The sequence below is a fragment of the Lynx canadensis genome, chromosome E3, assembly GCF_007474595.2.
Source record: "Lynx canadensis isolate LIC74 chromosome E3, mLynCan4.pri.v2, whole genome shotgun sequence".
Lineage (NCBI taxonomy): Eukaryota > Metazoa > Chordata > Mammalia > Carnivora > Felidae > Lynx > Lynx canadensis.
The window spans coordinates 36,946,956-36,970,563 of NC_044318.1; the positions used below are offsets into that span (position 1 = coordinate 36,946,956).

At 55.8% G+C, this 23,608-nt stretch overlaps 1 protein-coding gene across 4 annotated transcripts in view; it reads left to right on the forward strand.

Annotated features, from left to right (window-relative positions):
* The window catches only part of RNF216 (ring finger protein 216), a 145,272-nt gene extending 132,466 nt beyond the window's left edge, over positions 1–12,806 (forward strand). For 3 of the 4 annotated variants that reach the window (XM_030301681.1, XM_030301684.1, XM_030301682.1), the window contains exons 16-17: positions 9,181–9,250; positions 9,894–12,806. In XM_030301681.1, coding sequence (XP_030157541.1) covers positions 9,181–9,250; positions 9,894–10,213 — 390 coding nt within the window. In that variant the 3' untranslated portion in view covers positions 10,214–12,806. The remainder of the gene's footprint in view (positions 1–9,180; positions 9,251–9,893) is intronic. The other variant, XR_003965724.1, reaches the window with a different exon arrangement.
* The last annotated feature ends 10,802 nt before the right edge of the window (positions 12,807–23,608 follow it).

The window sequence follows — 23,608 nt, forward strand, 5'->3', positions numbered from 1 at the left end:
TTTCTTGTTGAACTGTCATCTTCCGCCCTGAGAAAGGTTCTGTATTTGCTCAGAATAAAGTTCAAAAGGAAGGTCAGGCAAATACAAACTCCTCCGATCTCCTCGGGCAGCTACAGCCAGAGATTTGGTTCCATGTGCCCCGTTCCCATCAAATCTGGGATCAGCCCCGTTTCCTTGATTCTCACCAGGAGACTGATTGGATTCCAAGCCAGCATCTGTTGGGGCTTCTGAGAACACAAAGCCATTGAGAAGTTCAGGGAAACAAAGCGTGCCCTGTCATCCAAGCCTTTTCTCCAGCTTAATTAACCAGCGAGGCCGGGAAGAGTCTCTATGTCCCTTGGTGGTTTTCTCCCTTAATGACCAGAGATTGCTTGGGAACCCGAATGAACTCCATATGAGAGCTGAAACGGGGAATGTAACTTTCCTTCTCTGCTCGTTATCAACAAGAAGCCAGCAACACTGAACCGCGAGTCTTGAAAAACAAGATGTCTTTTCAGGAAGGAAAGAGAAGCAAACTACAGTTTTCTAACTGGGGGGCAGGATGCAAAGCCACATGGCCACACATAAGTGAGCAGACGTTATTTTGCAGCAGGGAGGGTCCCTGGGGCTTGACTGCGTCCAAACACGCTGACCATTCCCTGTCCGTGTGCAGCTGAGTGAGCGGTAGTAGTTAGAAGGTGTGTCTCCTCAGAAGCCGCGTTCAACAGGGCAGTCACCTGGCAGTGTGGATTCAGAAGTGGGGCAAAATTCTTCACAGCCCTCTTCTTCTCTATAAACGCAAAACAAAGTCAGTGTTTATCTTGGATTTTGGTTACCAGAAACTGCGCAGAATTGTTTTTCACAACCTCCTTGATTTTTTTAATATGAAAGTAAAGATTGTTCGATTCAAATAAAACTCTGGGGCTTTTACAACCAGTTTACAATTTGATACCGTTCCCACCCAGCCATTTGGTCAGGAGACGTGTTTATTTTTCCCAAGCCTGCGTCGAATTGAGCCTGATGTTGACCTGTGTTAATGTATTTAATTCTCTAAGGCAGATGCGTCCTCCCATTTTTACAAAGATGACGGTCAGTGAACGGTATCTCGCAGGCTCCAGCCCGGATTGTTTTTTCTCTTGGCGTCTTAAAGCCGCCCCCCTGGCTTCTCCCGTCTGTGGTTCCAGCACCACCCCGACTAGACCAGTGCCCAACCCCTGCCGGGTCTGGTGTATGGAGGATACTGCACAACCTTTTTTTTTTTTTTTTTTTTTTAAAGTAGGCTCCACATCCAGTGTGGGGCTTGAACTCATGACCCTGAGATCAGGAGTCACACGCTCTACCGACTGAGCCAGCCAGGCACCCATGTTTCCTTAACTTTTTTTTAATTTAAACTTTTCTTAACGTTTATTTATTTTTGAGAGAGGGACAGAGTGTGAGCGGGTGAGGGGCAGAGAGAGAGCGGGCTCCAGGCTCTGAGCTGCCAGCACAGAGTCCGACACGGGGCTCGAACCCACAAGCCGCGAGATCATGACTTGAGCTGAAGTCGGACGCCCAACCAACCGAACCACCCAGGCGCCCCAGTGTTTCCTTAACTTTTTCAGTGTGCCTTGTACGAGAGAGAAGGACATGGAAATGTGAGCTCCCTTGTTGCCCCTCAGCCCAGCTTCCACAGCTAGCCTCAGCATTTTATTCCTAGTCACCTTTTAAACACTGTCCGTTCTGTTACAACATGGGGACAGGACCCACCCCTCACCTGGTCTGCAGGTGAGGAGAATGAGATTCGGGTCACTTGGTAACAGCAGGGTGCAAGCCCAGGTCTTGTACCAGGTGTCAGCTACTTTTACTCCAGAAGTCTCCTCACCCTGGAGCGAGAGGTCACAAATTTTGGGGGGCTCATCAGAAGGTGCCCATGGGGGTCCCTGAGCCCAGTGAACCAGGTGGGACTCCACAGAGGTGTAGGACCGTCACTGGACCCCTTCCCCATGAGCGAGTTGCCAATGGTAGAAGGGGGGGCCAGGCATCCCCAAACCTTGAAAGTGTCCCTGATCAAGTTTAGGTGTCACGGGAAGACTTTGCCAAGGAGGGTAGCAGCATGACTTAGTCCAGTAAACAGCTGATAATGTGTTGTCTTCAGCGAATGCCAGCAGGCCCAGGCTGAGCACTTGACCCTGACAAGAGTCAAAACGTCACATTCCATGCCGCCTCCGGGCCCCTGTGGGGAGCTCTGGATAGAAAGGTGTTTGGGTGCTGGGCCTCTCTGACCCAAGATAGCGGCCTGAGCCCGCCGAGAGCCTGGCCGTCTCTGCTCCCCAGCACATTGTCCGGCCCCCCGCCCCGCCATTCCAGACCCCAGCTGCACAGCATGTGCCGCTCCGGGCTGGGCCTCCCCCTCCTCCCCCCAATTTCCTGTTGCAGGGGGACAGCTGGGGCGGGGGGTTAGGGACTGGTGTTGCTCGGCGATCTGCAGCCGATCTGGGAACAATTTGAAACTAAATCCTCAGCCCTTTGGAAGGCTTTTATGAAATCATTGCAAGTTTATTAACAACAGCTGTGGCCACACATGACCTGGATCCCAGCCCCAACCCCACCCCCAGAATCGCAGGAGGGAAGCAGCAGTTGACTTGCGATTCCCAGTCACCTTTTTAAGGGGAGGAAAAGTTAAATGAAGAAGAAAAGTCACCCACCCTCCCTCCGTGGTCACAGGAGGCTGGACAGCAGGCAAGCGGGCGGCCGGCCATGGTGATCAGAAATGCTGAACAAAACCGGCCCAGAGGGACTTTTCAAAGCTTTGGCAAGAGCAGCCTGGGCCCAAGCGCTCACGCGTCTATTTTAGGGACCTCCAGCCTGTGCTGGCGATCTCGGCAGTCTCTGATTGACAGAAACAGCCTCTTTTTCTGTTGCCTCCTGTCTGTCCAGACTCTGCTGCTCAGGGAGAGCTGTGGAGCTTCGTTGTTGAGGCGCAGTTTAAGGAGTCGGGATTTGGGCGCCTTTTTCTTTCTTAATTAAAACCTCTCTGGTGAATTCTGCCTCACTTCCTGTCAGCGACCGCCGGGCCGAGTGTGTGTTTGGAGAAACCGGGCCCCTGCCGTCGGCCTCGTGCCCTCGCCGTGCTCCCCGCTGCCTCCATGTGAAACAGGCGTGTCCGAGGCCTGCAAGTCAGGCCGGCACTTTGTGTCCTGCTGAGCTCAAAGGAATTCGGGGAAAGGAAGTAAAACCTTCCTGTTAAGATGCAGCCCACTCGTTTCTTCCTTTAAAGTATTCTTCCAGATCTGCCGGGCGGTGAGACTCCATGCCTCATTCCGCTTTGTTCCTTGAGCCTCGGCACTGCATTTGGGGTGTGCCGGACCACTGTGGGCGCTGTGCCTGTTCCCTTCGCAGTCCTCAGCGTGTCTGGTCGTGCTTTGTGGGCTCCCCTCCCAGAGTGGCCGTGGGCAGCCAGAGGAATTTTTTGGATGGTTCTCTTCCACCGAGCCCGGTGTTTCGTTATAGTCGGCCTTTTGAGACCCGCCCGTCCTGGGACATCTTGACCATGGACTGGTGTCCACTCCCTCCTGTTTCAGCCTAGCCTCGCTCGTATGCACATTCCGTGGATCTGTGTAAAAATTTTCACCCCGATTAGGAGGAGCCAGAAAGCGTACAGAGAATGGAATTCAGGCCTGCTGGATCCATCTTAAAGCCCGTGCCAGAGGCCAGATGGAGGAGTCCTGGGGGACGTGTCACCCTTGGTGGCCGTTCACTAAAGCCTGTCGGGGTGTCCGATGCGGTGACTGTGACAGAGCCATCTGTTCCTCCCGCAGTTCCTGACAGGCCCGCGCGGGCGGGGTGCGGAGAGGAGCTCAGGTCTCAGGGGCCGATGAAGGGGCCCTGACCGCCCGCTCCTGAGGTCTGCGGCCTGTGGCCACCTGCAGAGCCCAGAACTGCCCAGGCACCCCTGGAGGCTGTCAGCCCAGAAGGAGCAGCCGGTCTCTGCCTGGTCCCGATTTCACGTCTCATGACCCTGCGACCTTCGGCACGTGACTGCATCCTCAGAGGGGTAGAGTCTCTGGCAGACTGGGGTGGCAGGGAGAGACACCTAGGGAGCGGGTGTGAACTAGAGCAGGTACGCACGGGGAGGTGGGACCTGAATGTGCAGAGCACAACTTTCCCGAAGAGAACCTTGGGGCTTTTCTGAGTGAGATGTGGATACAAAAACAACCAATGGGAAGCAGACCAAATATTCCCAGGAGTTCTCTCTGGAGAGAAATTACTGGTGACTTTTTTATTTGTGTTCTATTAAACTTCTTTCCCCATAATTGCTTTAATGTGTATAAGAATCAAAAACACTGTTTTTTTGTGTGGCAGAAAGAGAAAATTCCATGGGACTCTGTGATGTGCAAGAAACTTAGTAGCCTCACAAGAAAAGCATGTCAGGGAAATTTGGAAGTGTGTGTTCCCACTCTTGAAATGGGCTAAGAACAACAGCTCAGTCAGAGGCGACAGGAGACCCGACTACCATGAGCCAGTGAGTCCTCTTGGGCCTCATGGTAGAGCCTGGCCTGCACCTTGGGTTTCTGGCTCAAGAGGTGAGGTTTTGGGGCCCCCAAGCTCCTGTCTGGATGAGAGGGACCTGCTAGCTTTGTCTCAAAGGCCAAGTGCCGGGGAAGCCGGTCAGAGACTGTCAGACGGGCCTTTTTTAAGTTTATTTATTTATTTTGAGAGAGCACGAGGAGGGGAGGGGCAGAGAGAATCCCAAACAGGCTCCACACGGCACAGATCCTGATGCGGAGCTCAAACTCCCAAACCAAACCATGAGATCATGACCTGTGCCGAAACCAAGAGTCAGACACCTAACCATCTGAGCCATGCGGCCTGGCACCCCTCAGATGAACTATTTTTAAGGCATGGTACATGCACTTTTGGGTGAGCTGACCAAGAATGCGAATTCCCTAAAAATTTCCAGGGAAGTGATGCTCTGCTGTATTGGCTGTTCGTCTGCTTGAATGGAGGTGTTTTGTTTTGCCCTATTTTCTTGTATTTAGTGGGAAAAAAAGGATATTTCGGAGTTCTGCCCATCCCAGAGAGAAGAAGCCTTCTTGTATTTCAAGGAGGGTAAGATGCACTCTCTCTAGAACAAAGCAGGGCCTGAAAGTACTCGCCTGTGACAGTGCTTGGGGCAGGGCAGGCAGAGTTCCAGGGGCCCTGCAGTCACACTGCTCCAGAAGCTCCAGTTCAGAAACCCGTGGTTTAGGAGGTTAAGAGCTCCAGCCTTGGAGCTGGAAGGCCTGGGTTTGAACCTCACTGAGTCTCAGTTGCCTCATCTGTAACGTGGGGATTCATTAATCGGACCTGACTGGTGGAGTTGTTACGCAGATCCGGGTCTGTGTGGTGCTCGCGGTAGGAGCTGGCACGTAGTGAGGCCCCCGGTAAATGTTAACTTCCATTCTTGCGGTCACTGTGCTTGGGACTTTGTAAGAAGAGATCATTTGCTTCTCACGGTAAACCTGCTGCAGATAGGCTCCAGGTCAGGTTGTGGAGGCTGATGGGGTCCCCCAGCCCAGCTCTGTGGAGCCCCAGAACTGGAGTTCTTCCTCTCACGCCCGGTGCCTGTCCGTTAGGAAGCCAGTGCTGCTGGAAGATAAAATTGGCCGTGGTGGCCGCTCCGGCACGCCTGGATTTCCTGTGGGTGACTCAGCCCCTTCCGGGGGTGCTGGAGGTCAGTTCCTTCTGTGACCCAGCCCCCGCACCCGGCCTTCTCATCTTCTTTCCTCCTATTGTTCCCCACTTCCAGCAGCCTAGGCGTGTCCTAGATTTGCAGAGTGGAGAGTATCCTGGTTCACCGTGAATGATGACACTCAGGGTGCCTACAGTGTGTCCCAAGGGAACTCCCTCCAGAAAGGTCTCATAGAAGCCCATCTGTCACTCAGCGCAAACCCAAGGGGACCAGTCTTCATGTTTTAAGTTATGGTAAAATACATATAAAGTAAGATTTGCCATTTTTTAAGAGTATATGATAATGTCTGCCTTTACTCCTGAGCATATTTTATGTTTATTTTTGAGAGAGAGAGCATGACCGGGGAAGGGGCAGAGAGAGAAGGAGACACAGAATCTGAAGCAGGTTCCAGGCTCTGAGCTGTCAGCACAGAGCCCGACGTGGGGCTCAATCCCACGAACCACGAGATCATGACCTGAGCTGAAGTCGGACGCTCAACCGACTGAGCCACCCAGGCAGGCGCCCCTTGATCTGAGGAGCTTTATTATTTTTTTTTTAATGTTCTTATTTATTTTTGAAACAGAGAGAGACAGAGCACAAGTGAGTCAGGAGCAGAGAGAGAGGGAGACACAGAATCCGAAGGAGGCTCCAGGCTCCAAGCTGCCAGCACAGAGCCTGACGTGGGGCTCGAACTCATGGACTGTGAGATCATGACCTGAGCTGAAGTTTTGACGCTCAGCCGACTGAGCCACTCAGGCGCCCCAGAGGAGCTTTAAATGATTAAGGGAAACTGCTTGGGAAGGAACTCCCCCTTAGAATCTAACATGTTTGGCTAAAAACGAAATTTTAATTTTTTTGTAATTTTTTTTTTTTTTTTTTTTTTTTTTTTTGAGAGACGGAGAGAGAGACAGAGTGTGAGCAGGGGAGGGGCACAGAGAAAGGGAAACAGGATCTGAAGCAGGCTCGAGGCTCTGAGCTGTCACCACAGAGCCCGATGCGGGGCTCAAACCCATGAACCACGAGATCATGACCTGAGCTGAAGTCAGACACTTAACTGACTGAGCCACCCCGGTACCTCCCCCACCCCAAAAAATTGTAATTTTAAAAATACATTTATTGAGGGGCGCCTAAGTGCTTCAGTCGGTTAAGTGTCCGACCCTTGATTTCTGTTCATGGGATCAAGCCCTGCATTAGGCTCTGGCTGACAGCATTGGAGCCAGCTTGAGATTTTCTCTCTCCCTCTCTCTGCTCCTCCCCCTGCTTGCTCTCTCTCAAAATAAAGAAATAAACATTTTTTTAAGTTTAAAAAAAAACACATTAATTGAAATGCATTTTAGTTCTTAGTTTCTAAACACAGTGTCCTGTGACTCCCAGCCAGTTGGAGGAAGTTGAAATCTGAACCATCTGACCCCTGTTCTGGGTGCAACTGACAGTTTGCTCAGTGGTCGTAGTAAATACAGTCAGGAAGCCTGTCACTTGTACCACGAAGAAGCCACCACAAAGAAACCACGGAGAGAAGTGTTGAGGGCATCTCCCAGGCTCTACCACTTTCTCTTGACACTTTTCATCCTTCTGAAAATCTTTATTTCTGCCATTTTTCGTGACCTCTCTGCCTTTAGTAGTGAGAGCTTTGTGCCAAGTCCTTTACACACTTGGTGCTCACTCAGTCCTTACAACAGCCCACTTTACAGATGAGGTGTGGAGACTCGGATGTTCAAGAACCTGCTCCCAGCCGCTCGGTGGCTGCCCTTCCATTTGTGTTTTCTGGATCACTTGCTCTCTGTTTTTTTGTTGTTTTTTTTTTTTGTTTTTTCTTAGATTAAAAATCTTTTTTTCATGGGCCTTGCACTGGCACCAAAATTAAGAGGTGTGTCAGCTCCTAATGTAGGTAATTGGTAGAGTTTATTTTTACAGTCACACAGAAACCTTCAAACTGTGCCTACTGAACTCTGTTGTCGGAGCCCTCTGTGTGGGTTAGCTCAGTGGTTACTTTGTAGCGTACTAAGTTCCCTGCTTTGGAGTGTTCACAAAGAGCCTAGATGACCATGTCTTGGGGTTTTTATGGAGAATTTGTGTGTGTGTGTGTGTGTGTGGGTGTTACCGGGGAGCCGGACATGATGCCGTGAGGGTTCCTCCGGGTCGGACGATTCTCTGATATGCACGAGCACCTGGCAGCTTCTGACGACGGGCGTGATGGGAACTTAACCTTTGTTACCTCTCCTCTTTCTCTTGCTTTGCTCAGAACACCTGGCAGGATGAGGCTGAAAAAGATTCGGTCGTATGTTAAAAATTCCCAAATGTCAGAATTGGAAAGAATCTTGAGACCGTTGAGTTCGGTCCGCCGTTCAGCATCGGAGGGTGGGAGAGTGTGAGTGAATTTAATAGGGCCTCTCACGATTGCCCCACAGAGCACACGGACTCCTGTGACTCTGTCCTAAAATGTTTTATCTACTGAAGGGAATATATGACGTAGCTATTTAGTCATTTCAGCAGTGTGACTTTTAGTCTCGTTGTTGATCAGAAGTTTCAGCACTAAGAACGATGTCTAACACTAGGAGGTATCTGGTACACACTGATGGAGTGATCTTCCCGACTCTCAAATCTTTGAGGGTTCGTAGCTGGTGAAATCACCGAGTGCTGTCCTGGCTGTGACATGAATGTGCTAAGTAAACACGCAGTGTTTAGTCGGTCAGAGCCTCAGATCAGCATGAAAAATCCAAAGCGATCGCCGAGATCTCTCCAACCCAGGATACACCTGGCCACGGGGGAGGCTCGGTGCCTGGTCTAGGAAACGCTTCCCGAGTGCTGCGGTTTCCTCTGCTTTCCTGCCCCCATAGTGGGCACCAGTGCCCTCCTTACACTTCTTCCCAACTTGACCGTACCTGACTCGTGGAGAAGCAGCCGGGAGACCCTAGGAACCAAGTTCATTCCGTTCAAACCCATGCATTTGATGATACGCCACTCCGTTCATCATGCTCAAAAACTGCTGTGCCCTTCCTCCCACGTGCGAGCCCCACCCCCAGCCACCGTTCCACTGGCGGCAAGCAGTCCGGCCTCTGCCGCCCGCCAGCTTCAGGGCTCTGCCGGCCCGAGGATTCGTCCACCTGCGGTCAGGGAATCGGCGAGACTGCCAGGCTCTGTACAGAAGGGCCGCCGCGCTCGGAGTTCATAGACCGGATCTGAAACTCCTCGGGCCCAGCCCTCCCACGCTCGCCCCCTTCCCAAGCCCTTGGGTTATCGGTCCGCCCGCCCCCGAGCTGCGGAGAGTCCTTCGTCTGCTTGCCTTACAGGTGACTGAACAAAAAAGCGGCTCTCGGCCCCGCCCTTGACCTTCCAGGTGGGCTTCCCCGTGGCGGCGGCGGCACCCACTGATAGAGCAGGGAGACCCTTGGGGTGTGGCAGTGAGTGGTGCTGACTGACCGTGAGCTGGCCTCCCCCGGATCCCAGCGGGGTCTCTGTGCTGCTGCAAGGAGCCGATTGGGAGCAAGCTCACCCTCTTGTTATTCTTCTAGGAAGACGATGAGAAGCTAATTGAGGAGATCCAGAAGGAGGCTGAAGAAGAGCAGAAGAGAAAGAACGGAGGCAAGCGCTCCCCCAGCACGGGCCCCACGCCAGGCCCGGTCCGTGTGCACAGGGGCGGGGGGGACCTCCACAGCTGGCCCTCGGGTGGCCGCGGACACGCTCTGCCCGGGCCCGCAGCTGCTTGCGGGACCGTAGGAGGGTTCCCACATGCCCTCGATCAGGGGGTGCCAAGGGTGGGTTTGGGCTTAGGAGGCAGACAGGAGGAACCCACGCCAGACCAAAAAGACGGTAGGCCCACCCTGGCCTCTCTGAGGTCACAAAGAAAAGAAAGGGAGTTTCTGGGAGTGGCCGTCCAGGCCCTAGCTCCGAAGGAAAGGCGCTCACAGAAGCTCCACTTGTTCTGAGTTCAATCGATCCTCCACCTTCCAGAGTGATGACCGAATCAACACTCGCTCAGACAGCAGGGGCGGGAGGTGGATGTACACGTTAATCGGCCTTACTGTGGCCTGGCCACCCTCCCGTGTCCACGGTAAGAATGACGCTGAAGGTCAGCTATTCCTGGCCTCGCCTCGTTCTCGAGGCCCTCAGCCTCCCGCTTGGGGCAGGCAAGATGGAGGTTGAGATGAGCAGGCCCGGCCCCGCCCCGCACACAGGCACCGTGGGTTTTCGTTGTCTCCTCTACTAAATCCCATTTCCTGTTCAGAGAACACCTTCAAACGCATCGGGCCCCCCTTGGAGAAGCCTCCAGAGAAAGTCCAGCGGATCGAAGCCCTGCCGAGGCCCGTCCCGCAGAACCTGCACCAGCCACAGATCCCACCCTACGCCTTCGTGCACCCACCCTTCCCTCTGCCGCCCGTCCGGCCCGTGTTCAACAACTTCCCCCTCAACATGGGCCCCGTCCCGGCGCCCTACGTGCCCCCCCTGCCCAACGTGCGCGTCAACTATGACTTCGCGCCCGTCCACGTGCCGCTGGAGCACAACCTGCCCATGCACTTCGGCCCCCAGCCACGGCGCCGCTTCTGACCGCCCGCGGCCTTGTCTCGTCCGGGGAGCCCGCCGCACTCCCGGGGCCGTGCCTGTCAAATAGGCATGATGGACCGGGCTCTCGGAAAGATGGGCCGGGTTTTTTCCTGCTCCTTCCTGGGAAGGGCCACTGCCCCCGGGCACCTGTAACAGGACCAGCCTGGCACTTACGGGGCCAAAGAGAAGGGGGCAGTGAAACCTCCCCAGGGTGTCCCACCGTGCCAGTGGCCAGTGCAGGGACCCTCCCCACCGGGCGGCCCATCTCTGCGGTTAGTCCTGGCCCTGCCGGGGCCAAGGTGGTGTCTGCCTCTGCCCCTCCCCCGGCCGACTACAGAGTGTCTCCCCTAACCACGTAGGCCTTCCTGAGCACAGTGCAGCCTGAAGCGTCGTAAAACTGACGCAGCAACTCCTACAGTTTGGAGAGAGCCGGGCCACCTGGACCACGTCCCGAAAGCCAGGCTCTCTTCTCCCTCGCCACCGTCACCCCCCACCCCAATACCACAGCCCACCCAGAGAGAGGTACGCCCTGCTGCTCCAAGCCACTTGGTCCCATCAAGTGGGGGCAGAGCCATCAGAGTCTCCGGGCCTGGGAGCACCGCTCAGGGTGGGGAGGCTGTGGGCCGTGTCCCCCCAAATCCAGAACCCCAGGCCACCACCACCGTGACTGTTCAGGGGTCTTTCTCCTTGGACCACTCAGTTGAGACCACAGAGAGCTGTCTCGTGCTGTCTGTTCTGTTTTGTAGTTTAAAATATTTGCCATTTACTCGCTTTGAACTTACTGGGATTTCTGTGGCCTACTAGAGTTTCTCTCGCTCGGTCTCTGGAGAGTCCAGTCTGTCACCCACACCAGGCGGCCGGTGAGGGCGGGACGGTCCTGACGCTCGCCAGACAGAACATCTTTATGAAGCAGCCCTGACAGGTTTGGTGGCCCTCCCGGGCAGCCCAGCTGTCGGGAAGCCTCCTTCGCCACCAGCCCGGCAGTGAGCACCTTCTCCCTGAGGTCTGGTGGCGGCAGTGGGTTTCACCAGGGGGACAGACGACCCAGGCTACACCGGCACCCATCCTCGGAGCTGCCTCCGCCTGAGGCCAGCGGAGTCCAGCGTGGGGGCCCTGCCTGTTCACCACTGGGCGCCACTTCCCACCCCGCCTGCGTGCAGAGACAGGCCTCTGTGGGGGGGCGGCCCTGCCTGGCTCCCCAGTGTTGGTCTCTGTCGCCGTCACTATATCTCTGATGGCTTTGGGGTTCCCAGCGTGTGTGCACAGACATCAGACAGCAGGGTGAGCCTAATGGCCGGTCCCCCATCTCCGTGCAGGCCGTGCCCCAGGGTCATCCACCGCCATCACTGTCTCCTGTATTTCAAGGGTTAAATTGGGGAGAAATCTGCTAAGTTGCCCATTCTTCCTCCTGCGCTTCCTCCAGGTGAGGGCTTCGCAGACCGTCATCGGGGCGCACGAGGAGAGGTCTGCGCCGCCGGGAGCCCCTGTCAGGCTGCCTCTGCCTTGCTGGTAGCCTGAACGACCGTGCCTTGGGAGAGCTGCGCCAAGGGTGACAGGTGACAGGATTGAAGTACCTTAAAAACATGTTCTCTGTGCATCCCCAAGGGAGGGTCTCAGAGCAGTGAGCTTCTAGCAGACATCCTACCAAATGGGGAGGGTGACCCCAGGACACACCAGAATGTTCTAGGCCCCCTGAGCCAATTCATCCAAGGAGGGAATGAGCCAGCCCCCTTGTGCCCTCTAGCCCAGGGAAGGGGGCTCCGGGTGGGTGGCCTGCCCCTGACACCGCCATCCAGCAAGTCCACCAGAACCTGGCATGGGAGGTGCTGGCACAGAGGGGGAGAGACCAGAATAACTGGTTCCTCCCAAGGCCAAGCAGGACGTTGCTTTGAGATGAATTCTTGGCTGTTTGTCACCATATGCAGCTGTTAGGGATCCGTTCCTGCTGTTCTGAACTGAGGGTGCCTGGTTTCTAACGTTCCTCCTCGAGCTGGACTGTGGAGTGGCTCACCTGTCTGCAGGAGCCCGATTGCTGTTTGGGGGAAGGTCATTGCCACAAGTTCTGACACTAGCGTGAGTCCCCACCTGTCCGCAAAGTGTCCCTCTAGGTGCCTGTGTCCCAGAGGACCCCAGGTTTCTCGAGAAGCAGTCTGCACTAGTGACGGTTTGGGGGAAAGCAGGCCCTTCTGACGGGCCGGCAAGTGGCTGCAAGGTGTGATGACAGGAAACCCCCAGAGATCAGCCGGTCTCGGGGACAGGCAGGAATCCCAGAGGCAGCCTGACACCTCCCCTCTCTGGGCCACAGTGTTTGCTCCCCCAGACGAGAGACTGCCCGGCGACAGTCCCGTTCTACTTGCCTTAAACTGGAGAGAGGAATCTAGTATTTGCACTTAGCAAAAGATTTTAAAACTTTAAAAAAAAATGTGCATGACCTGTCACTTTGTATAAAAATAGCAAAAATGATTAGTTTATTAAATTCTTTTCTTTACCTTCCGGTAGTAAAAACACATAAAAAGAATTCTGTTTAAACTACTGTGTGTAAAAAGCTTGTACCATATGTAACTTCGACTTTTTGTAAATAAATGTTTGTGCATTATGTCCCCTCTGGTTTTGTCCGTTCGCGTGGTGAAATCACAGGGGCTGCGTGGGCGGGTGGCAGGGTCCTGGGGAGTGTCCGGGTCTACGGTGACACGGCTCCCCGCCCCTTGGGAGCTGACCTCCAGCTGCCGCTGCAGGTCCACAGGGTGTGAGCCCAGAGTAGCGAGCCCGAGGCCCCGGCCCCACGTGGGGAAGGACCACTTCCTGCCCCCCCGCCCCTCCCCAGAAGGCAATGGGTGATGTCTCATGCTAACCTTGCTTGAGTGGCTGCGGAGGCCCAGTTGGGCACAAAGGGGTTGGTTGGTTGGTTGGTTGGTTGGTTGGTTTCTTGGCCCAGAATCCCCTTCCAGAAGATGTGCTCAGCCCCCCTTCCAGGCCTGGGCAACAAGCCACCCGTTGACCTGGAGAGCCACCTGCACAAGTGAGACCAGGCGAAGGTTGGGTGAGGTGGGAGGAAGCTCGTCCTCCAGCACTGGGACACGACGTTATGAGACAGAACATCGAGGCAGGGAAGCTGGTTGCCAGGGGCCACCTCCCCCACAAGTCCTCTGGAGCCACGTGCCTGTCCTAGCACCCCCCCCCCCACCCTGCACCCACCACGTGCCAGGCCAGCAGACCTCAGCACACACGGGCTCAAACCGTGCTCAGCGATTTAATAAAATGTGAGCTCTGGGGCACCTGGTTGGCACAGTCAGTTAAGCATCTGACTTCAGCTCAGGTCATGATCTAGTGGTCGTTGAGTTCAAGCCCCGCGTCGGACTCTGTGCTGACGGCTCAGAGCCTGGAGCCTGCTTTGGATTCTGTGTCTTCCTCTCTGTCCCTCCCCCACTTGCACTCTGTCTCAAGATAAACATCAAAAAAAATTATTTTAATGAAACATGGGCTAGGGGCGCCTGGGTGGCTCAGTCGTTTCAGCGTCCAACTCGGTTTCGGCTGAGGTCGTGATCTGGTCGGTCCTGTCTGCCGTTTGCAACTTTACTGAGTGATACTTTTGGGGTTGTTTTTTTGGTTTTGTTTGTTGTTTTGTTTTGTTTTGCATCTCTGAAAAAAGTACACTGAAATCAACCCAAGACAAAAGTAACCTGCATTCCCAGCTTCCTAAACAAGTTCATGCCACCCTGTCATCATTCATCATTCCAGTACACTTTCAGTATTGTTCGTACTTGGCAGCCACACCCTAGTCACAAACTGTCCCACACCCCCAGTAAGGAAAGGGGTAATGGCCATTCTCCCGTCTTCTGCCACCTTTTCCACCCTCCACCCTCGTCACCAGGGTCCTCTTGCTTCTCCCCACACTCCTGCCAGCACATTCCACTCCCACACCCCCTTGCTCTGCCGCCCTGGTTGTTAACAAAATTGATCCCAAGGGACAGCCGGCTGGCTCAGTCAGTAGAGCACATGACTCTTGATCTCAAGGCCGTGAGTCTGAGCCCCACGTTGGGCATGGAGCCTACTTAATTTTTTTTTTTTTAAATGGGCCGCCTGGATGGCTTGGTTGGGTGTCTGACTCGATGTCAGCTCAGCTCTTGCTCTCAGGGTTAAGTCCACGTTGGGCTCTGTAAAAAAAAAAATTTTTTTCAGTGATTCCATACCTTTCACAGGACTTGATTTTCTCCTTTTCTAACCATGGAGTGCCCTCCAGGTCTAACTGGGTCTTTGTACCGCCCGGATGGAAAATTCTGGGACTTCCAACTTCCTGCCACCACCGAACACCTCACTGAGCACCCCCTTTGATGTTTCAGTGGGTCTTCTTTCCAGGAGTAGCCTCGTGAACGAAAAGGTAAGATGGTGTGTGTATTGCCGTGGCTTTTGCTAGATTGCTCTCCGGGTTCCTTGACCGAGCAGCCCCCACCCACCAGTCCCGGACGGTGTCCTCATCCTTCGTTGACACACCTTTGTCACCAGGGTCCCTGAACCCTCTCCTGGAATCTGACCTCAGGGAGGCACCCCTTGAATGCACACCTCTTTCTGCAAAGCGGACTGCTTTTTATTTAGGTTAGAAGCATTTGTAACTGTGAGGTCCAAACTTTCTTTTCCATCCTTGAAGTGATAGAGATGTGTACACATTTGCCAATTACAGACGTTTCGAGATAGAAAAGAACTTGAAAACACAGAAAACTGTGAAGACGAAGACAAACATGCTTTGTGACCCAAAGGTGACTACTGGGGATATTTTGATGCATTTCCTTCTGGGGTGGTTTCGCCCTGTGATGTATATAATGTCTCCCAGGACCGGTCAGCCGCAAGTTGGCGACCCACCACGAACATTAGCCAGGTATGAGCTTCCCAAAGACGATTTTTAGCTGCTGCTTCTAGAACCTTTTGCCGCAGGCTCGTTAGCCTTCTCTTTGGACTTCTTGTGATCATGTGTCTGCAAGCTGGTGCACAGCTGCGCCTGTCCGGCCTGCTGTTGTGTCTTCTCATGACCCCTGGGGGGATGTGGCGCTCACCTAAAGCCCCATCTGTGTGTCTTCTCTCTCGGTCAGGATTTCGTCGAAAGCGGTTGCCCTTCTTGCTTCCTCTCCTTTCATCAGCACATCTTGGTGAAGACAGCCCAGAACTCACCACCACCTTGGCTTGGCTTGGCCCTCCACAGCACCTGCTGTCACCGGGATCACCTGGGCCTGCCTCTTCCCAAGTGGGGGATGGTACACAGGCCCCAGGCCGTCCAGTAGGATGTGCAGGTGCTGGGCGGCACCCCGTGAACCGAGCAGGTCACTTAAGCCTACCGCTGAGGGGGGGATAATGACGGCACCTCTTCATCAGGCTGAGATGATTGCGTGAGGTGGGAAAAGAGCTTGGAGGCTCTCATCCTGAAGAGAGCTGTCGTCCGGCCCCCTTCCCGCTGCCCCTCACCCCTCCGCAGGTCCTACCCCCCCCCCACCTGCCCTCGGCCGTGGTGCGTGTGAGGCTGCCCCAAGCCCCACGCAGGAATCTCAGGCACGCGTGCCCCGTGCAGTCTCACGTGTGCACCGGGCGGTGGCCACCTGGCCTGGGCCTGCCGTTCAACTGGGCAACAAGAAACGTGCACCTAAAAGGCCAGGCAGGTGGGGACAGGGGGACGCGGCGGGGGTGGCCCAGGCATGGGGCAGGCATCATGGTGGCCGGATCCGAGACTGGAGCCACAGCCTAGCTCCTTGTCCTCCTGGCTTGTCCACATGCAGGCTGCGGGGCCCGTGATTCTGGGGGTTCCCGGGGAATCTGCCTTTTCGATCAACCGCTCAGTGTTGGGAATCACCGCAGGGCCTTGGCGGAGTCCCGGGGGAGGAGGGTTGTGGGGGAGGCTGCTTCCTGGGCTCCAGGTGGGAGCACGTGCCGGGGGGCTCAGGAGAGTCCAGGGGGACCTGACGCCAGTGGGGACTTGTGGAGCGAGGAGGCGCCGGAACGGCAGCTGAGGGAGCAGGGGCCGGGGCGCGCGGGGCGCCGTGGGGGGGCCACGTCCTCAGCCCAGACGGCGCATCCGACCTCAGACCCAGTCCCGAAGGCCTGGGGATGACAGCAGGCCAGACCAGGGCGCCAAGGGCGCCGGGATTTCCGGACAGGCAGAGCGGAGGCCAGGGAAGCAGGGGGAGACCGCGGGGCTGGTGTCTGCCAGCCCGGGACGGCTGGTGCACCCGCGGGCGTTCTCAGACCTTCCTCGGAGCCTTCTCTCTGGCCCTCCGGTTCCTCTGGGTGCTGGTTCCAGCTGGCCCCTGCTTCTCCGGCCTCTCGTCTACCGTCGCGGAAAACCACAGGCCACCGTGGCGGCTGGGAACACCCCGAGGTGCTGATTCTGACAGCGCTGCGGGTCGAGGGCTCAGCCAGGCAGCTCTGCTCCCTGCTGGGCTTCAGCTGAGACCACAGCCCCCGCCGGCCTCACCCCTCGTAGCCCGAGCCTCCCTCCAGCAGGGCACTGACCTCCGAGAGGCCGGGGGAGGACCCTGCCGGCCCGGCAAGGGGGTCAAACCCAGCCACCCCGGTGAGGGAGCGGAGATGGGACCACAAACCGCCGCTCCCAGCTTGCCCTGAACCAAGTCCCGGACAAGTGGCGTGCACGGCCTGGGAGAGGGGGGCTGTGCACCTGTGCCCAGGATGTCACCTCAGGGAGACGATGGCCGCAGCCGCCTTCAGGCAGCTCGTAGTCTCTCTTTCCTTTCTCTGTCCCACGTCTGGTTCTCTCTCTCGCTCTCTCTTCTCATTTCTATCGAGATTGAGGCCACTTACCAAAAAGATAACACATGATATAAAACAAGCAGAAAAAACAAACTGGAGCAGAGGCAAAGCTACAGTGTTAAAATAAACACAGCCGGGAACTAGGGCTCCCGAAACGCGTCTCCACCAGGCGGCCCGGCCGGGTCCTTAAAGGCAACTTCACCTTCCCAGCAGCTCACATGGAGAGACACATGAGTCCTGAGGGCCACCGCGTCCAGAAGATGAACACGTGCCCAGAGCTCAAAGGAAGGGCACTCCGCAGGCGGCACACGTCTCTGCGACCCGCTGGTGGCGGCCCCTGTCCCAGGCACCCCAGAACCCACCCCCAGGATCAGATCCAGCCTGGCCCCAGGCCCTGTTGGGTTTCGAGGGCCCCCGCTGGGGCCCTGGGCAGGCCTGGACGGGGGCACAGAGTGGATGACCCACGTGGCTCCCCAGCCCACACGGCTGTCCTAACCGGCCCAGCCTCAGACCTCTGGGGACTCTGATGCCTCCCACACACACATCTCCCGTCCCTCCCCTCTGATGGGGAACCAGACCAAAGAGGAAGCCTAGAACGTCCTGGAGGCTGGATGTTGCCAAAAAACGTTCCTGCCCAGCTCCGCCATTTCCCGGCTCTGAGCCGAGGCCCGGTCCTCCGTGGGCTCTCTTTTCACGCGACACTGGCCATCTCAGACTCGTTCCCTACCATGGAATATTCTCCACGGTTCCTGCCATGGAAAATATTCGGTGCGTCTCCCGCACTGGTTCTGGGTCCAGGCTGCTCAGGAAATCATTGTTGAGAGAATAAATCTGAAACGAGGCTATAAATACCCACCTCATGAGGCACCTGGATGGCTCAGTCAGTGAGGCATCCAAATTCAGCTCAGGTCATGGTCTCAATGTTTGTGAGTTTGAGCCCCTTGTTGGGCTCTGTGCTGACAGCTCAGAGCCTGGAGCCTGCTTCGGATTCTGTCTCCTTCTCTCTCCACTCCTCCCCTGCTCACACTCTGCCTCTCTCTCTCTCTCTCAAACATTAAAAAAAAATTTTTTTAATACCCACCTCAGAAGGGGGTTTGTGGGATGTTAAGCGAGCTATTGCATGTGAGGACACAGTCTGACATACGGAAGCCACATAAATATCAGCTTAATTGTTTTTGGAATCAGAAAATGTGGCCAAGTGGTTTTCCCACCTGTGTCATGGTGGGTAAGTCACCTGCTAGCCTCATTTTTCCCATCTGTAAAAGGAAAGGGGTAACCCGAATGGCCCTCCCAGCTACAACAGGCTCTAATTTTACAGCTGTCCTGATGGCCCAGATACCGAGTGGGGGGTTTCAGGGTACAGAGATGCTCCCCTTGAATGTTTGCTAACGGTGACAATTTAGCATTATCCATAGTAGCCCAAAACTGGAAACAGCCCAAAGGTCCATCATCTGATGAAGAGATAAAAAGGACTCTATCCGTACAACGCAATGTTATTTGGTCATAGAAAGGGAAGGAGGGGCTGACCCATGTTACAACATGGCTGAAAACATGGTGCTCAGCGAAAGAAGCGAGACACAAGCGGCCACGGATTGTTCGATCCCATTTCTGTGAGATGTCCACCAGAGTCAGCCAGCCCAAAGATTCAAAAAGTAGATGAGTGGTTGCTTAGGGCTGAAGGGGCCCTGGAGGGGTAGGGGATGGCAGCTAAAAGACGACAGTCTTTCTTGCTGAGATGATGAGATGTTCTAAAATTGACCATGGTGACGGCTGCATGTATCCGTGAGGTACAAAAGCACTGAGTTGTACCCTTTAAGTGGGCGAATTATATGGTGCGTGAGTCATCTCTCCGTGATGCTGTTTTAGGAAAGGGGGGCGGGCTGGGGTGCAGAAGCACCACTTCTGGTCATAATGGAGGAACAAGGATGATGGATGGGGCTTACCTCTCCCTGGACAGTGCCCTTCAGATGCTGGACAACAGGAGCAAAGTCAGTGATCCCGGGAGGAGGGGACTCCGTGATTTCCCCGACGCCTTCCAGGAGAGCCTCCGGGCCGCAGCAGGGGACCCGGAAGCTGGGCAGAGACTGTGGCCTCCCTGAGTCAAGGAGACAGACATGAGAGCTTGGGGAGGCCTAGGCTGTGCAGGGCAGAGGAGCGAAGGAAGAGAAAGCTGCCCGGACAGGCTGCCCGGGTCTGTGGAACCCGGCGGGGAGGCCTTCGGGCCAGGTGGAGAGCAGCCGACCACAGCCCGGGCCACCACCTGCCGCTGTGGGGACCAGGGACCAGCTCTTGGGGGAGACTCTATCTGGGGCCCTGAGAGTTGTGGAGGCTTTTATTTACACCCCCCAAATCTGCCAGTGGTGCTTTGGGAAGAAGGAAGGCGGTGGGCAGGAAGATGAGGTGGAGAGGCCCCGCCGAGCCTGGGTGCTCCCCATTAGCGGAGACGAACCCCCTAACCCACACGGGGTGACGTTTGTACTTCCTGCCTCCGTGAGACCCAGGCTTCAGCCTGGCAAGAAGCTTCCAGGGCGATTCTGTCGAGGTCGGGAAAGATACACTCACCCACAGCTGGGGCGGGGCTGGCAGGGAAGCCATCTGGCCACATCTATCAAAATGTCAAGTGACCCCAGAGTCTCCTGCCTGGGCGCCTGGGTGGCTCAATCAGTTGAGTGTCCGACTTTGGCTCAGGTCATGATCTCATGGTTCGTGAGTTCAAGCCCTACATGGGGCTCGCTGCTGTCAGCTCGAAGCCTGCTTTGGATCTTCTGTCCCCCTCTCTCTCCGCCCCTCCCCAGCTCACTCTCTCCCTCTCTTTCTCTCTCTCTAATCAAACAAGCAAACCAACAAAAAAAGGGACTCCTGCCTACTATTGTTGTTCCATTCAGCAGCGTGTGCCGCTCAGGACAAGGGGGACAGATGTGAATGTCCGTGAGCAGCGGACGAGGTGGGTCGGGTGGGTCGTGGAGAAGCCAGAGCGAGGTCGGCCTGTGCAGGTAAGGAAACCGCACGTTTGTCAGGAGACCCCTGAAGGGAAGGGGCCGTGGGGGCACTCGATCCCGTGTGTGCAAAAAAAAGTAAAATACGGCCCTGGCACACTGCCGTCGGGAACGTAAGATGGTGCAGCCGCTGCGGGGAAACCGTATGGAGCTGCTCAAAGAAAAAAAGCCCACTAGACTGGAATGACCATAGGACGCAGCAGCAAGACCCTACAGAATGGGAAGCAGGGACGAGGAGAGAGATCGGCTCCCCCCCCCCCCCCCCCGTGTTCCCGGTGGCAGCGCTCCCAAGAGCCAGAGCGGAGGCGAGCTGGGAGGCGGTGGGGCGGCCCGTCCCTCCCACGGACACTATACTCCGCCGCAGAAAGGAAGGAGATTCTGGCCCACGGTCCAAGTGGATGAGCCTTGCAGACACCGTGCGGAAATAAGCCCGTCACAGAAGGGCAGACACTGTGAGATTCCACTGACCCGAGGTCCCTGGCACAGAATGGACTTTACCAGGGGGCCAGGGGAGGGGCGGGCGTTGGGTTTGAACCGGGGGCAAGAGTTCCATGTTACAAGATGGAAAGTTCTGCAGACACCTGGGTGGCTCAGTCGGTTGAGTATCAGACTCCGGCTCAGGTCGCGATCTCGTGGTTCATGGGTTCGAGCCCCGCGTTGGGCTCTGTGCTGACAGCCTGGAGCCCGCTTCAGATTCTATGTCCCCCTCTCTCTCTCTGCCCCTCCCCTGTTCACACATTCTCTCTCTCTTTCTCAAAAATAAATGAGCACTTATTTGTTTTGTTTTGTTTTGTTTTGTTTTGCTTTGATTTATTCTTGAGACACAGAGCGTGAACAGGGGAGGGGCAGAGAGAGAGGGAGACACAGAATCTGAAACACGCTCCGGGCTCTGAGCTGTCAACACAGAGCCCGACGCGGGGCTCGAACCCACAAACTGTGAGATCATGACCTGAGCCGAAGTCGGACGCTTAACCGACCGAGCCACCCAGGCGCCCCTAAATAAGCATTTAAAAACAACTTTTGTAAATAATCAACAAGATGGAAAGTTCTAGAGGACGGATGGTGGCTGATGTATTTAATGCCCCTGAACTGGCCACTCGGAGCAGGGAAGATGGTAAGTTCTGTGTCAGTGCATTTTACCACCGTCCCAAATTATCTCCTTACTGAATTACAATAAAAGAACCCCAACGGGGTCCCGATCATCTTGGCACAGCGACAGAGGCCAGAGCAGCCCTGCCACGTAGCCCCTCCCCCTGCCCAGCACAGAGCTGCTGTGAACCGCAGGCCCGCCGGTCTCCCCCCCCCCCCAGCTGCCCCCTGGATGCACAGTCCCCCACCCCGGCTTCCCCCTCACTTCCCCTCACCCCCGGCTGCAGCTGACCACCAAGTCCAAAGTGCTGGAGGGTAACCACTAAGGAAGTGGCCAGCCGGTGAGCGCCCGCACGCTCGCTCGTGGGGAGGCTCTGCGGGGTGAATCCGGGTCTCCCGGGTCGCCCACGGCACTCACACACTATTGCCGTCCTCCTTCAGGCTCATGTACCCCCCTCCCTGTTTCCCGGGGTCACCTCCCAAATAAGCCCCCTGGCCTTGAGTGCGTGTCCGTTTCTGGGAGAACCCATCCCGCGAGCGTCTATGTGCTGTACAGACAGGTTATGTTTCTCTATATAAATCCAGCTGCACCCAGGAGCAAGTTTCATAACCGCCCTGCGCCTCAGTCTTTGCACCAATAAATGGGAGGAGCAGGACTCACTACCACTACCCGGGGCTGGGATGGATGGGGACGGTGGCAGTTGGCTCCAGAGGCTGGAAGTCCAAGATCAAGGTGTCAGCACGGCTGGGCTGGGGCCTCTACCCGAGGCCTCACACGGTCTTCCCTCTGTGCAAATTTGTCTCCTAATCTCCTCTTCTTACAAGGACACAGATTGGAGTGGGGCTCACCTCGGCGACCTCTCATAATCACCTCCTTAAATACCCTGTCTCTGCGCACAATCCCATGGTGAGGTATTGGGAGTTGGGGCCTCGGCGTGAGAATTTAAGGGGGACGCAACTCAGCCCGTCACAGGACTAAGTGAGTGAATAAGGGGCTAGTAGCCGGCACGTAGCAAGGGCTATCTATGGGTACTGTATGTAACAGCCAGTTTTCCAGAAGAGTAAAAGACGTGGCCAACGGTGGTACCCTGGCTGGGGGCGGGGCTGGGGGGGAGAAGGACTGGGGTCAGGCACCCTTTGACGTCATCCTCTTGCTTTTATCACCTCGATTCTTAGGATAATAATAACGATCAAGTAGTAACCCATGCAGAGGACCTGCCAATGCCTGACACCAGCAGGAGCTTCCTGGAAGGTGGGTCTGCCCCTCCCCTCCCAGGGGGTCAGGCCTGGGTCCCAGGGAGGGGGAGGGGAGTGCATATCCCTCCCCCAAGTCTGCGCAGCTTCTGTCTTGCTGATTCACACCTCCTGGAGGATGAGCCTCCTCCTGGTTAAGCCCAGAGGCCCCACTAAGAGGCTTGGGCTTCGGGCCAAACGCTCCACCCTACCCCGCCCCTCCTCCCCCTGCCCAGGCCCTTTCTCCACGCCTCCTTCTGCCTGGGGAGACCACATCTGTTCCCTTCTCTCTTCGCTGCCCCAGGGGTCTCAGAACCCCTCCTCCACCTGGACAATCTTGCCAGGGAGCCAGTCGCCCACTGCTCAAATGGGGGAAACTGAGGACCGAGGGTCCCCAGAGAGTCCAGATCCTTCTGCGGCCTCACATTATGATTCAGCGTGGGGTCACCGGAGGTCACCTATCATCCCTCCTGATTCAGGAAGAGACTGCTCTGACCCTGCAGTTAGTAGGGCACAGCCAGCCCTGGAGTGTCCTCCTCTGAGATCGCCCCAGAAATGAGAGGAGGGGCCCTGGGCGGCTCAGTGGGTTAAGCGTCCGACTTCGGCTCAGGTCATGATCTCACGGTTCCTGGGTTCGAGCCCCGCGTCGGGCTCTGTGCTGACAGATCAGAGCCTGGAGCCTGCTTCGGATTCTGTGTCTCCCTCTCGCTCTGCCCCTCCCCCGCTCGCACTCCATCTTCCTTCTCTCAAAAATAAATAAAAACCTTTTTTTTTTTTTTTTTTTTTTAATTAAAAAGAAAGAAACAAACAGGGGAGAAGCCTGAGTTGCGGACACACTTGGGAGGCTCAGAGGCCCCACCGACCAGGACAGCTCATTGTTCCCCGGGAGCTGGCGTATGTGTATCTGTACTCATATCTGTGTGTCCGTGAGCACTTCTGTGTCTGTGCACACACATATGTCTCCAGTGCACGTGTGTTTGTGTGTGCACAGGACTCTGTACGCATGTCCATGCATGTACATAAGCCCATGTGTATGCGGGATCGCATGTGACGGGGCCAGGCCCTTGTCAATGGGGAGACACTGAGGAAGGTTCTTCTGCCAGGATCGAGAGCTGCGTCTCCTGCTCTGGCCTTCGAGCCTGGGCCCCAGAGCTGGTTCTGACAGAAGGGAACCGAAGGCCCGGAAAGACCCGGAAGTGAGGAGCCTGGGTGTGCAGGAGTGAGGCTGGCGGTCCCCAGCGTGCTCCACGCAAGGCCACAGGACGATCGATCTCTTTCTGAAGATGCCCATCGCCTCCAGGTGGGTCCGGAGACAACCTCCCTCGCTTGT